The 15,233-nt window shown below is 41.0% G+C and overlaps 2 protein-coding genes across 4 annotated transcripts in view; one reads left to right on the top strand and one right to left on the bottom strand.

The window, feature by feature from the left end:
- Positions 1-15,233, bottom strand: part of LOC111139493 (zinc finger protein 404) — a 169,477-nt gene that overhangs the window by 80,329 nt on the left and 73,915 nt on the right. The window lies entirely within an intron of this gene.
- On the top strand, positions 850-13,339 carry LOC111139495 (zinc finger protein-like). Of its 3 annotated transcripts, XM_022491775.1 has the most exons (7): positions 850-864; positions 3,147-3,273; positions 3,813-3,905; positions 9,139-9,146; positions 11,837-12,493; positions 12,578-12,858; positions 12,943-13,339. In XM_022491775.1, the coding sequence occupies exons 1-7, from the start codon at positions 850-852 to the stop codon at positions 13,202-13,204; spliced, it is 1,443 nt and encodes a 480-aa protein (XP_022347483.1). In that variant the 3' UTR covers positions 13,205-13,339. The 3 variants fall into 3 exon arrangements, with proteins under 3 accessions (XP_022347483.1, XP_022347481.1, XP_022347482.1); XM_022491773.1 differs by lacking the exon at positions 9,139-9,146 and having other exon boundaries at positions 11,811-13,339; XM_022491774.1 differs by lacking the exons at positions 850-864; positions 9,139-9,146 and having other exon boundaries at positions 3,227-3,269; positions 11,811-13,339.

Raw genomic sequence — 15,233 nt, 5'->3', positions numbered from 1 at the left:
TTTTTGACAAATTGCCAAAACTTCCAGATTGGCTTCATCATACTGTCCCCATGCACCCCGCACCCAGAATCTTGTGTTTCTTAATAGATACTAGAAACCAATGTCGTTATTGTTTGGGAAAGTGACTGTCCACAACAATTTAAAAATTACCGCTAAGGTAACACAGTATGAAGGAAGACAGTGAGGCAGAGTTGACTGGTTTGTCAGAGGTTCAGTCAGGTACCCTGCGATGTCTTTTGGTAGAAATTACATGTATAAGAGCAACTTCATACTGCAGAGTGTCTTTTTTTTTTTTTTTAAACCAGAGCTACAAAAATGAGAAACCCTGAGTGTATTCAAAGTGTTGTCCAGCTCTCAACAGTTCCATGAGTTGGAAATATTATTGTCCCAGTTGTACAGATGGCAAAATTGAGGTAAAGAGGTGTTATTAATTTGCCCAAGAAGATAAAATTAGTGAGAGGCGGAGGTAGGATTTGAACCCAGGTATTGTTGCCCCAGAGAGATAATTCTTGCTCAACTCATTATGTTGTCTCAGTTTCCATCATATCAGCATCTGAACTGCTACCTTGGGAGCCACAAGATAGCACAAAGCAACACACAGCAACAGTGTGTGTGGTGTGTAGGAATGAAGTAGCCACGCCATGATCGGCTCGCGCTGTGGACAGCAGTAGCCACCGGAAGGAATGGGCTCCTTGGCTAATTCACAATAAGCATTCATGTAGGCGAGCATCATCCCTGGGCACCCGTTCATGTCCTTTTCTGCCTTTCCAGACACGACCAGGCACAGGTCTGCCTTGCCAGGACTCCGTATTCTGGAAATCTGTACCTCTCCAGAAGTAGGAAGAAAAAATGACCACATTCAAGGTGCATATGGCTTGCCTTTCTTGCTGTTAAAATTCCATTTCACTACTCAAAATGTTGCATGTTGGGGCACCTGAGTGGCTTGGTTGGCTAAGTGTTCGACTCTGATTTCAGCTCAGGTCATGGTCTCAGGGTCCTGAGATTGATCCCTGCCGTGGACATGTGCTCAGCCAGGAGCCTCCTTAGGATTCTCTATTTCCCTCTCTGCTCCTCCCTACAGCTTGTTCTCTCTCTCTCAAAAAAAAAAAAAAAAAAAAAAAAAAAATTTACGTATTTTTTTCATTTCTTGGGGTGACTCAGGGAGAACACCAGGCTAAATGACCTGCTTATTCTGTATTTGTTTTTAGCATTTGTCTTATTTTGTCATTATTCATTTTATTTAAAAAAAAGGTGCGTGATGAGCCCTGGGTGTTATACACACCTAGTGAATCATTGAGCACTACATCAAAAACTAATGATGTATTATATGTTGGCTAATTGAACATAATAAAAAAATATATATATAAAAGTAAAACTGAATGTGGACTAGTTAATAGGAATGCCCAGTTTTCCTCCTTGCTTCAGCACTGACACATCAACTATTTTTATTTTCTCATACTCTTTCTCGCGTATATTCACATTTATTAATATTCATGATATACATCTACTATTGACTTGTGCTTCTTCATTTAACATTATAGAACATTTGTTATTTGTGGTTATATCACATTCCTATTAAATTGATATGATTTTTAATTTTTAACTACCTGCTGCTGCTACACATTAAGGTGGCTTAGGAGTCTGTTTGAAGCAATACGGAGGTGATAATTTTCCTACCCGCAGTCTTTTTTTCTGCAAAAAAAAAAAATCACTTCTCCAAATAAGCTACCTATTTTTTTCTCCTCAGTGTACCAGGAGCTCAATAATGAAAAAGTATATTTGACACATGCAGCGTTAGAGTTCTGTAGATAGAATATTCAAATACGGCATATAGACTCTTAATCTCACAAAACAAACTGAGGGTTGCCGGGGGGAGTGGGGTAGGGAGAGGGTGGTGGGTTTATGGACATTGGGGAGGGTATGTGCTATGGTGCGTGCTGTGAAGTGTAAACCTGGCAATTCACACACCTGAATCCAGGGGCTAATAATACGTTATATGTTAATAAAAAATAAAAAGTTTTTAAAAATAAAATCTCTCTAAAAAAAAATATTCAAATACGGCACAGCGCAGTAAGCTCTAACTGCCACTTTATGCAAATCTCGGAGATTTTCACACAGGAGGCGCAGGATTCTGTCTGTTTTATGTCCAAGTCATACCCTGCATGTCACTTAACTGATCTGCTTTTATTCCATCATGTATTAGTTTTTTCAAAGTAACGTATAACCTCAGGTTTGTGTGTATGTGCATACACATAGACTTTATTTTTTAGGGCAGTTAAACATTCACAGTCAAATCCAGAAAGTACAGAGATTTCCCACCCGGCCCCCACACACCCACAAACTCTCCCATCGTCACCCTCCACCATCAGAGGAGTACACCTTTTACAGTAGGGGAACCTCTCTCCGTGCATCATTATCACACAGAGTCCATAGATTACTGTAGGATTCACTCTTGATGTTGTTTTCCGCTGGTTTGGACAAATTTGTAATGATGTGGCCCCACCATTATAGTACCCTACATAGTACTTTCATTGCCTTAAAAACCCTCAGTGTTCCACCTGCTTATCCTTCCCTTCCCTGAACCCTTGCCAACTACTGATCTTTTCTTAGACTCCACAATTTGTAGTCTCCATGGTTTTACCTTTTCCAGAACGTCATATGGTTAGACTCACACAGTATGTAGCTTTTCAGATTGACTTCTTTAACTTAGTCATATGAATTTAAGATAACCCCATGTTTTATCATGGCTTGATAGCTCTTTTTTTTTTTAAATCCTTAAATTATACTCTGGTCTGGATATACAGTTCATCCACTTACCACCTAAGGGGCATCTTGGTTGCCTTCAGTTATGAACTGAGGTATAACCTTAGTTTAAAACATCCAGTCTTGCTGGATTTGCCAGGCTCTTAGTTCTGTCTCTGCATTTACGCCTTAGAGCTGCTGTATAAGGGGGTTCCTGATCTCATCTTCCACTTAAGTATGTAAAATAAAAGAAATCTGCTCAGGTTTACACAGGAAACCAAGCATCAGAAATGTTAGCTATTCTGTTGAGTAAAAGTGACAGATAAGAAGATACATCTCTCAGTGCTGTCCCTCTCAGTGAAGGTCGGTTTTAAGATTGAGACGACACATGCTTGGTGTTGTAGGAGGTGGTGACGTTCAAGGATGTGGCGGTGGTCTTCACCGAGGAGGAACTGGGGCTGCTGGACCCCTTCCAGAGGAAGCTGTACCGAGACGTGATGCTGGAGAACTTCAGGAACCTGGTTTCTGTGGGTGAGGACACGAACCCTCTGTAACTGAATGTTAGTTCCAAGAATGGGTTCATATCCTTGGGTTTTCAAGGTTTTAGGGCCCTTGAACTGGTTCTCTGAGTTTGGGGATCTGACTTCCCTAATATATGTGGGACTCGCAGAGAGCATTGTTTTTTTACCAACAGGTAGATCTTTGTTTTGTTGAAGAAATGTAAATGGATAGTATACAGCTCTACCTTACCTATTTCTGATCCTATCATGAGTTATAAAACTAGTACAGTGAGTCCTGCTAGCAACTTTTAATGAAATAAACAAATTAGTTAATAGCAATCCTCCTGACACTCTTCCGAAAAAAATCAAAGAAGAGTAAGTACTTCCTAACTGATTCTGTATACATGTAGGAGACTTGGCAAATGATATTTCTTCCAACGGGTCATGAAAACAAATGTTTGATAAACACTGCTTCTGGTTGCTTGAAGAATATGAAGTAGGAACCCCGTTTTCCAGTGAATCTTATCTAGAACGTGTTGACTTTAAGCATATGACTTTGTGTGTTCTCAGGGCATCAACCATCCAAACGAGATGGAGTCCACTTGGTAAGAGAAGAAAAGTTTTGGATGATGAAGTTAGCAACCCAAAGAAAAGGCATTTTAGGTAAGAACCAGGAAGCCGTGAGTCTTGGAGGCAACTCTCTGGTCTGTTTGACATTTCTCCGTGCTTATTTCGATCACCTTGTTCTAAATTGCCGAACCTCTTTCCTGGATTATCACAACAGCCTCTGTGTGGGTTGTCCTGCTCCCACCCTTCCCATCCTACATCTGTTTTCCACAGAGTAGCCAAAGGGATCCTTAGGTAATGTAATTGACATTGCCATTCCTCTGGTCAAAATCCATTATGGCTGGGCGCCTGGGTGGCTCAGTCCGTTAAGCGTCTGCATCTCAGGTCATGGTCTCAGTGTCCTGGGATTGAGCCCCATGTTGGGCTCCCTGCTCAGCCAGGAGTCTGCTTCTCCCTCTCCCTCTCCCTCTGCCCACCCACCCCCACCACTTGTGCTCCATCTCTCTCTCTCTCAAATAAATAAATAAAATCTTAAAAAAAAAAAAAAATCCATTATGGCTTCTTTTTTTCCCCCTGCCCTACAGTTAAAACCACTTAAAGTGGCTCCTGGATCCCCCCAGAGTCTGCTCTGCATCCCCAGTCCCTCTTGTTTGAATATATCTTCTGTCCTCTCTCTCTTATTCCATTTTTATTTTTCTTCCAAGGTGTTTTTTTTTTTTTTTTTTTTAATTTTTAAGTTATCTGTACAACCACCGTGGGGCTTGACCTCAAACTTATGACCTCAAGATCAAGAGTTGCAGCCAGCCAGGTGCCCCTCTCACTCCATTTTTCCACCCGTGTTGTTCCCCCTGCTGTTACTCAGACCTGCCAAGGATACTGTACATTGCCTATTGCTGCCGTATCAAATTACTATGAATATAGCAGACTAAACAATAAACTTTTAGTGTGTTTTTGTCATTCAGGTATGAACTCTAACACATCTCACTGGGATAATACCAAGGTGTCTACAAGGCTGCATTCCTTCCTGTCTCCTACCTTTCCGGACCCTTACGATGACATTGCTTCCTCCCAGACAATCCAGAATGTTCTTTCTGTTTTTCTGATCAGCTGATTAGCACCTTTCATTGCCTCTGCAACCCAATTAACATAACATAACATGTTCACAGGTTCTGGGGATTGGACATGGACATCTTCCAGGAACCATTATTAAGTCTGTTACAGAAGCTTCTCCCTCGGGCTCCTTTACTTCTTCATTCTGCCAGGAATCTTCTTTCACCAAAAATCTTACTGGTTCTTCTCTTCCTCGTCCAGGTCTCTGCTGGGTTTTAATACCATGCATGACGCAGGCCTTCTAACCATTCTGTGTAGAATACAATGCTGTTGTCACTCCTCTTGCCTTCTGTTGTGTCTCACATGCTTTTGTTTACCTCTCACTTCTCTCTCCCCAGTGGGTATAATCTGCAGGAGGAGAATTTTAATTGTTTTGATTACTGATGTGTCCTTGGTGCCTAGGCCAGCAGACGGATGCAGCAGATACCTATAAATATTTATTCACTTTGCGAATGAATTCATGGATAGGAGAATTTAACTGTATTTCTTGCTGTTGGTGATGCAGAACACTTTATTTTTCTGAATGCTTATTATAGGCTTTTATTTTTATTTATTTTTTTATAATTTTTTTTATTAACATATAATGTATTATTAGCCCCAGAGGTAGAGGTCTCTGTTATTACAGGCTTTTAAATTTATTTCACAGCTCACTAAAAGTCTTTAGTTTGCACCTTGAAAAAACGGATGCAAAAAAGACCAGGTTATTTATGTGCCAAGTTTTCCCACCCTATTTTCAAAGAAACAGCCCAGAAGCCTTGTAAGAAAACAGGACATAGTTTTCCTTTTCACCACTCCATGACTCATGGCAACAGCTAATAAGTGACCATAAACCAGAGTGAATTGAAGATATTGAGGAATATTTCTTGTCTTCAAATGGCTGCCTATATAATTTCTACTTATTTAGATGACTTGGAGTGTGGTTGTGTGTTTCTGTACGAGCACTTGACCCAGCTCCCAAGGACCCCTCCAAGCACTGTTGTTGTGACCACACCAGGGAACATCCTTTCCCTGTGGCTTTCCTTTTGTAGTCTTTTCTGGGAAGAAAAACTTTTTTTTTTTTAACATTTTAATTCCAGTTAGTTAACATACAGTGTTACATTAGTTTCAGGTGTACAGTATAGTGATTCAGCACTTCCGTACATCACTCAGTGCTCATCACAGGGCCCTCCTTAGTCCCCATCACCCATTTCACCCCCCTCCACCTCCCCTCTGGTGACCAAAATTTCTCTGTAGTTTCTTGGTTTGTCTCTTTTTGGTTTTTTTCCCCCTTTGCTTATTTGTCTTCTTTCTTCAGTTCCATGTATGAGTGAAATCATATGGTACTCGTCTTTCTGTGACTTATTTTAGTTAGCATTATACTCTCTAGATCCATTCATGTCATTGCAAATGGCAAGATTTCATTCTTTTTGGTGGCAGAATAATATTCCATTGTATATCTCTATCCACCACATCATCTTTTTTTTTTTTTTTAATTTTATTTATTTATTTGACAGAGAGAGATCACAAGCAGGCAGAGAGGCAGGCAGAGAGACAGGAGGAAGCAGGCTCCCTGCTGAGCAGAGAGCCCGATGCGGGACTCGATCCCAGGACTCCGAGATCATGACCTGAGCCGAAGGCAGCGGCTTAACCCACTGAGCCACCCAGGTGCCCCCACCACATCTTCTTTATCTGTTCCTCGATCAATGGACACTTGGGCTGCTTCCAGGGATACCTGTATCCCTTTGAATCAGTGTTTTACTATTCTTTGGGTAAATACCCAATACTGCAGTTGCTGGGTGGTAGTATAGTTGTATTTTTAACTTTTTCAGGAACCTCCATACTATTTTCCACAGTGACGGCACCAGTTTGCATTCCTACCAACAGTGCGATAGGGTTCCTTTTTCTCCACATCCTCGCTGGCACTTGTTTCTTGTGTTTTTGATTTTAGCCATTCTGACAGGTTATTTTGAAAGGGATTGCATTAAATGTGTAGATTGCTTTGGGCAATATAGACACTTTAACAATATTTGATCTTCCAATCTGTGAGCATGGGATGTCTTTCCATTTCTTTGTATCATCTTCAGTTTCTTTTATCAGTGTTTTATAGTTTTCAGAGTACAGGTCTTTCACCTCTTCGGTTAGCTTTATTCCTAGGTATCTCATTATTTTTGGTGCAATTGTAAATGGGATTGATTCCTTAATTTCTAATTCTGCTGCTTCATTATTGGTGTGTAGAGACACAACACATTTCTGTACATTGATTTTGTATCCTGTGACTTTACTGAATTAATTTAATTCAGTAAATTTAATTAATATCAGTTCTAGCATTTTTTTGGTGGAGATGTTCAGGTTTTCTATATGTAGTATCATGTCATCTGGAAATGGCAAATGTTTTACTTCTTCCTTACGAGTTTGGGTGCCTTTTATTTCTTTTTGTTACTTCCTAAAGCTAGGACTTTCAGAACTATGTTAAATAATAGTGGTGGGAGTGGATATTCCTGTCTTATTCTGACTGTAGAGAAAAAGCTCTCAGGTTTTTCCCTTTGTGGATGATGTTACCTATGGGTTTTTCGTATATGGCCTTTATGTTGCCTTTAAGCCTACTTTTTGAGGGTTTTTACCATGAGTGGATGTTGTACTTTGTCAGATGCTTTTTCCACATCTATTCAGACGACGATATGGTTCTTATCCTTTCTCTTATTGATGTGATGTACCACGTTGAATGATTTGCAAATATTGAACCACCCTGGCAACCCCAGAATAAATCCCACTGATTGTAGTGAATGATTTGTTTACTATGTTGTCGGATTTGCTAGTATTTTGTTTAAGATTTTTGCATCTGTGTTGATCAAAGATACTGACCTGTGGTAGTTCATTCTCTCTCTCTCTCTCTCTCTCTCTCTCTCTTTTTTTTTTTTTTTTTGGTGGTGTGTTTATCTGGTTTTGGTGTCAGGGTAATACTGTCCTCATAGAATGAATTTGGAAGTTTTCTTCCCTTTTCTATTTTTTGGGATAGTATGGTTTGGCAGAATTCACCTGTGAATCCATTTGGTGCTGGACTTTGATTTGTTGGGACTTTTTAGGTCACTGATTCAATTTCTTTGCTGATAATTGGTCTATTCGAATGTTCTATTTCTTCCTTTTTCAGTTTTGGTAGGTTATATGTTCCTAGGGATTTATCCATTTTCTTCTAAACTGTCCAATTTGTTGGCATGGAGTTTTTCATAATACTCTCTTGTAATTATTTGTATTTCTGTGGTTGTTTATTTCTCTTCTGTCATTCGTGATTGTATTCACTTGAGTCCTTTCTCTTTTTCTCCTTGTAAGTCTAGCTAGGGCTTACTTAGTTTTAATGATTTTTTCCCAAAGAATCAGTTCTTGACTTCATTAATCTATTGTTTCTGTATCATTTATTTCTGCTCTAATCTGTATCACTTACTTTTTTCTGCTGGTTTTAGGTTTTGTTTGTTGTTCTTTTTCTAGGTCCTTTTGGTATGAAGTTAGGTTGTTTGAGATTTTTCTTCTTGAGGTCAGCCTGTAGTGCTATTAAACTTCCCTCTTAGAACTGCTTTTTCTGGGCATATGGGTGACTCAGTCAGTTAAGCACCTGCCTTTGGCTCAGATGGTCATTCCAGCAACCTGGGATTGAGTCCCACATGCGCTCCCTGCTAAGTGGGGAGCCTGCTTCTCCCTTTCCTTCTGCCCCTCCCCCTGCTTGTGCTTGCTCGCTCTCTCTCTCTCTCTCTCTCAAATAAATAAATAAAATCTTTTAAAAAATGAACCACTTTTTCTGCATCCCAAAGGTTTTGGACTGTTGTGTTTTCATTTATTTCCATGTACTTTTTATTTCTTCTTGTATTTCTTGGTTGGTCCATTAATTATGTACTAGCATGTTATTTAATATGCATGTATTTGTGGTCTTTCCAGATTTTTTTCTTGTGGTTGACCTCTACTTTCATATCATCGTGCTCAGAAAAGATGCATTATATGACTTTGAGCTTTTTAATTTGTCGATGCTTGTTTTGTGGCCTAATATGTGATCTGTTCTGGACAGTGTTCCATGTACACTTGAAAGAATGTGTATTCTGCTGTTTTAGGATGTTCTTAGTATGTCTGTTTTTTTGTTTTTTTTTTTTACCTTAATATGTCTGTTAAATCCATCTGTCCCAGTGAGTCATTCAAAGCCATTGTTTCCTTGTTTATTTTCTGTTTAGATGATGTGTCCATTGATGTAAGTGAGGTGTTAAAGTCCCCTGCTATTTTTTTTTCCTTTTTTCAAAGATTTTATTTATTTATTTGACAGACAGAGACCACAGGTATGCAGAGAGGCAGGCAAAGAGAGAGAGGAGGAAGCAGGCTCACCGCCGAGCAGAGAGCCCGATGCGGGGCCCGATCCCAGGACCCTGAGATCACGACCTGAGCCGAAGGCAGAGGCTTAACCCACTGAGCCACCCAGGTGCCCCCCCCTGCTATTTTTTTTCAAGATTTTTATGTATGTATTTGAGAGAGAGAGTGTGTGTGTGCAAAAGCAGGCAGAGGCACAGAGGAAGAGGGAGAAGCAGGCTCCCCGTTGAGCAGGGAGCCTGATGCAGGATTTGATCCCAGGGTTGACCTGATCCAAAGGCAGAAGCTTAATTGACTGAGCCACCAAATGCCCCAAAGAAAACTATTTTAAAGGGATAGTTTATTAAATACAACCATAAACTAGTATCTACCAAGAGGTACACACTCACCTATTGGTAGTTTTCCAAGTTTTTACCCTTAGAACTTCTTTACATTTGAACAAATAGTTTAATGAAAGACTTGCTGAGTTCCTGAACTAAGTTTTCAGACCTTTTAGAACACAAGCCCTACTAGGAAATACTTCTTTTAGTGTATCCAAAAGAAATATTGGGGAGCCTGGGTGGCTCAGTCAGTTAAGCGGCTGCCTTTGGCTCAGGTCATGATCCCAGGATCCTGGGATCGAGCCCCACATCAGACCCCTTGCTCAGTGGGGAGCCTGCTTCTCCCTGGCCTGCCATTCCCCCTACTGGTGCTTGCTCTCTATCTCTCTCGCTCACTCTCTCTATCAAATAAATAAACAAAATCTAAAAAAAAAAAAAAAAGAATTCATGCGTATGTAGATTTATACGGATGACTTTGTAAGACAATTCATAGAGTCACTCCACTCCTGTGAGTAATGATGCTCAGATAGTTACTGTCCCTTTTTCCTAAATGCTTATTGTATGATTTTAAATTTATTTTACAGCTGACTAAAAGGCTGCAGTTTTCAATTAGAAAGACTGTGGTGAAAGCCTAATTTATCTACATTCAAAGATTTCTCATACTCTGTTTTGAATGAGAGACTCCAGAAGCCTCAGAAGAAACCAATTCATAAACTTCATATAGTTTTTTCACCCCTCCTGGTTCTTGTCACCTTTGATTCTTTTATCAGGAACACCACCCTCCTTGTGGGTATTCTGACTTCACAGCAAAACTACAGTTTCCTCTCCCTTTTTAATTTCAGCTCGGGTCATGATCCCAGCATCCTGGGATCGAGTCCCACATTGGGTTCCTTGCTCGGCAGAAAGCCTGCTTCTCCCTCTGCCTGCAGTTCCCCCTGCTTGTGCTCTTGCTTTCTCTCTCTGGAAATAAATGAATAAAATGTTAATTTCAGATATCTTAATTAAGTTTCTGTGTGTATTAACACAGGAAAATAAGATGAATTACACACATTGTGTAGAATTTGCAGAAATACTTAGAATATATAGCTATAATCAGTTCTGGGTGCTTGATACATAGGATTGCAAATTGTTTAAGCAACTACAAAGTTTAGTGGGAAAGTTTACATGGATCTCCTGGCACTCCACACCAACTACAGGTTTGAGAGGATCCCAAAATTACCTTCAGATTGAATCATTTTCTAAAAGGACTGGTAGAATTCACTGAATACTGTTTTACTCACAGCTGGCATTTATTACAGGGAAGGGTACACCTTACACTCAAGCAAGAGAAAAAGTACTTGAGAGGGAGTTTAGGGAAGTGCCAGATGCAGAGTTTCCTTTCCATTGGGTCAGGGGTGTGTTATTATGTTACTTTGCAAAAAGAAGGTGTACAGTTAATACACAGGATGTTACCAATTAGGAAAACTCACCTGATCCTGTGTCCAGAGTAATTACTGGAGCTCTGTCATTTGACCAGTATAGACTGAATGGTTTCATATGGTTTTTCTCAGTCCCTTGGTTCACACCACCAGGTGATTGAAAGCCCCACCTAAAATCATATTCTTGGTGTTTCTGCTGTGGTCCGTCTCATCCCTAAATCATACTGTTAAACTGCCTAATGTGATCAAAGACCCTACGGCACTCCTTTGAGGCATGACATGCCAGGGGCTTAGAACTGTCTCTGACATGTTGAGGACAAAGGCCTTCACTGTGTATATAATTTACTTGCCCCATAATTTACTATTTAAGAGTTTACTTCTGTGCTCAGTTAGTTGTGTCTGACTCAGTATCAGCTCAGGTCTTGATTTCAGGGTGGTGAGTTCAAGCCATGCTGGGCATGGAGCTTTTTTTTTTTTTTCTTTTTTTTAATAAGTGTTTACACTGACTTATGATATTCAATAGAAACAGCAAAATTAACCTGTATCATGATCATTTTTGTTATTAAGTCTTTGATTTCTAATTTGTCTATCACATATGAGGCTTGGAGTGATTCTAAGTTTGTTTCATTGATGCTTAGTGCATAGGAGCCTACTGGACTACCTCTTGGTTTGTGTAGGCATTTAAACCAGAGACCATGATATACACTAGAAGGATGTAGGGATTCTGTCCTGGATTCATTAAAATCCCATGCTCTTTGCCAACTGCTAAATGGTTGAAGACACTGAACAAAGCTTTCATTTGTCCACATCTGCATTCTCTGTCATTTTAGGATACAAAGTCCAACATGAGATGGAGACTATTGCTAAAGCAGAACCACATGAAGAATTTTCCTCCTGGCAAATCTGGCAACAGATTGCTAAAGACTTAGCCCGGTATCAAGACTCCATGATAAAGAGTTCTCAATTCTACAAACAACATGATTTACCTGGCCAGGTTGGGACAGGACTGCCTATAACTCACTCAGGCCAGAAAACTTACCAGGGAAATGCGTGTAAAAAATTCTTCAGTGATATCTCCAACTGTGATCTTCAACAGTTAAACTCAGGAGAGAAGTCTCATACATGTCATGAGTGTGGGAAATGCTTCTTTTATAGCTCAGCACTTCGTATTCATCAGAGAGTTCACCTGGGAGAGAAGCAGTATCGGTGTGATGAATGCGGTAAGGAATTCAGTCAGAGCTCACATCTGCAAACTCATCAGAAAGTCCACACCATAGGGAAGCCATTCAAATGTGAAGAATGTGGGAAAGGCTTCAGTCGTAGATCAGAACTTAGTAATCATTGCAGGTTACACTCGGGAGAGAAACTTTATAAGTGTAAGGGATGCGGGAAGGCCTTCATTAATGCTTGTCATCTTCAGGACCATCAGAGAATCCACACTGGGGAGAAGCCATTTAAGTGTGATATCTGTGGTAAGAGCTTTCGTCGTAGATCGGCACTTAATACTCATTGTGTAGTCCACACAGGAGAAAAACCATACAGATGTGAGGATTGTGGGAAGTCCTATACTTGGCGTTCACGTCTTCGTATCCATAAGAAAGTCCACATGGGACAGAAGCCACACAAATGTGAGGAATGTGGAAAGAGCTTCTTTTCTAGGACACATCTTTATTACCACCGGAGATTCCACACAGAGGAGAAACCCTATCATTGTAAAGAATGTGGAAAGAGCTTCAGATGGGTCTCCCCTCTTTTGACACATCAGCGAGTCCACAGTGGAGAAAAACCATTCAAATGTGAAGAGTGTGGGAAGGGATTTGGTCAGAAATCATGCCTGCAAGCTCATCAGAAAGTCCACACCAGAGAAAAACCATACAAATGTGAGGAGTGTGGGAAGGGCTACAAGACAAGCTTGGATCTTGATGTGCACCAGAGTGTGCATATGGGAGAGAACCCATACACCTGTAGGGCATGTGGTAAGCACTTCACTAGGACCTCAAATCTTAAAGTTCATCAGAGAGTCCACACTGGGGAGAAACCATACAAATGTAATGTGTGTGGTAAGGTCTTCAGTCAGTCTGGACATCTAAAATCTCATCAGAGAGTTCACACAGGGGAGAAACCTTATAAGTGTAAGATATGTGGTAAGCAGTTCAGTTCAAGTTCATATGTTAAAATTCATCACAGAATCCATGCTGGTGATAAATTTCATCCAGTCTCATAGGAAAACAGTAAAGTGAGTGTTTCATCCATAGCTGAATATATCTCCGTGATCTCAAGATCACACAAATGGTGCAATGAGGGCTTTAGTTAAGGCCTTAGCAGTTGAAGTTATCACTCAAGAAACAGGCTGTTGGGCGCCTGGGTGGCTCAGTGGGTTAAGCCACTGCCTTTGGCTCAGGTCATGATCTCGGGGTCCTGGGATCGAGTCCTGTGTCGGGCTCTCTGCTTGGCGGGGAGCCTGCTTCCCTTCCTCTCTCTCTGCCTGCCTCTCTGCCTACTTGTGATCTCTCTCTGTCAAATAAATAGGTAAAATCTTAAAAAAAAAAAAAGAAAAGAAAAGAAACAGGCTGTTGAAATAATCTTTCCTTAAGCACTTAATCAAACTCTAATGGATATTAAAATTGATGTCTCTTGGAATATAATCTTCATGAGGGCAAGAAGTTTATTTGCTGCTGAATTTATATAATAAACATTGAGTAGCACTCTGTATGTGCACTTGGTACTTGTTTGTTAAATGAATCAAAGGGAAGAGAGAGAATTCGGGAAGATGGCAGAGTAGGAGGACCCTAAGCTTGCCTCCTTTCATAGATACAGCTAGACAACACATCAGTGTAAGTGACCCAGAAATCGACCTGAAGCCTGGCATAACAAACTCATGAGCTAAAGTTAGAGAAGAGGCAATATCAAAGAAGACAGGCAGGGCAAAGATGCAGTTTGAGAGTGAAACAGAGTGTGTCCATCTGTGGTGGGGACAGAGCCAGAGCGGTGAGGAGAAGGCAAAAAACACATTATCACAGGGAAGACAAATCCCCATAACATTTGGCTTCGAAAGTGAGAGGGGCCAAATTCCATGAGTTCTTACAACCAGTGGGACTTAAAGCCTGGATTTTCAGTTTCTGTGGGCTGGGCTCTAGGAGAGCATGGCAACCCACCAGTGGAGATATAGCCAGGAATCAGCAGTTTGAAAACGTCAGGGGCAGACGGGAGACAAAGTGACTTAATTCATCTCAGAGCATGGCCTGGAGAGGCAGAGATCATGGGGACACCCCTCCAGGAACAAAGGAGCTGGTAGGCCCCATTTCCCTCCCGGGCCCCCCAGCATAAACGCATGGCCACCTGCTTACAAGTTAGGTAAGGAGCAGTGCCAACGCTCCTTACCTAACTTGCTTACACCGAGCCCTGCCCCCTGTGGTCCAGTGGATCTGCCTTTCCCAGGCACACTTGCTTCAGTCCTGGCACTGCAAGCCCCTTCCCCTGGGAGAGTAGAGCAAATTCCACTAATACCTCGTCTCCCGACCTGCATGTTTTATGGGACATCACATCCAGAGGTGGCAGTGGCAGCAGGTCTCATTTCACATGTAGACAGACCCACAGTAGGATGTGCCTCAGCCAGCTGAAGACCAAACACTCCCACAACAGGCAAAGGGAGCTTCCGCAGATGACCAGACTGAAGGAAAAGGCAGCCAGAACACAACAGCAGGCATAGGCAACACACTTGGGAGACATGCCCCGAAGCGACAGTTCCCAGGGAACAGGAGACTCCTTCCTGAGGCCATTACCGCCAAGAGACATAACTGACTTTAATAAGATACAGAAATAGAGACAAAATGAGGAGAGTGGCATATCCCCCAAATGTAAAACGACCAAACCACAGCAAAAGACTAAAGCAGATATAAGTAATATGCCAGATAGAGAATGTAATGTAATGTTCATAAAGATACTGGACTTGAGAAGAGTGGTCTCACATCAGTGAGACCCTACCACAGAGATTAAAAAGACCCAATCAGAGATGAAGAACACAATAAATTAAAACACTTGATGGCATAAATAGGTTAGATGACACAGGAATGGTTAATGATCTGCAAGACAGAGAAATGAAAAGTACTCAAGCTGAGCAAATGAGACGGGAAAATTATGCAAATTGAGGATAGTCTTAGGGAACTCTGACTCCATCAAGCAAAATAGCATTTGCATTGAAGGGATCCCACAAGAGAGAGAAAAGGGAGCAAAAAGTTTATATGAAGAAATAG

Source organism: Enhydra lutris, unplaced genomic scaffold (assembly GCF_002288905.1).
Source record: "Enhydra lutris kenyoni isolate GAN:26980312 unplaced genomic scaffold, ASM228890v2 scaffoldscaffold110, whole genome shotgun sequence".
Taxonomy (NCBI): Eukaryota; Metazoa; Chordata; class Mammalia; order Carnivora; family Mustelidae; genus Enhydra; species Enhydra lutris.
This window is presented reverse-complemented; position numbering and strand designations above follow the sequence as displayed.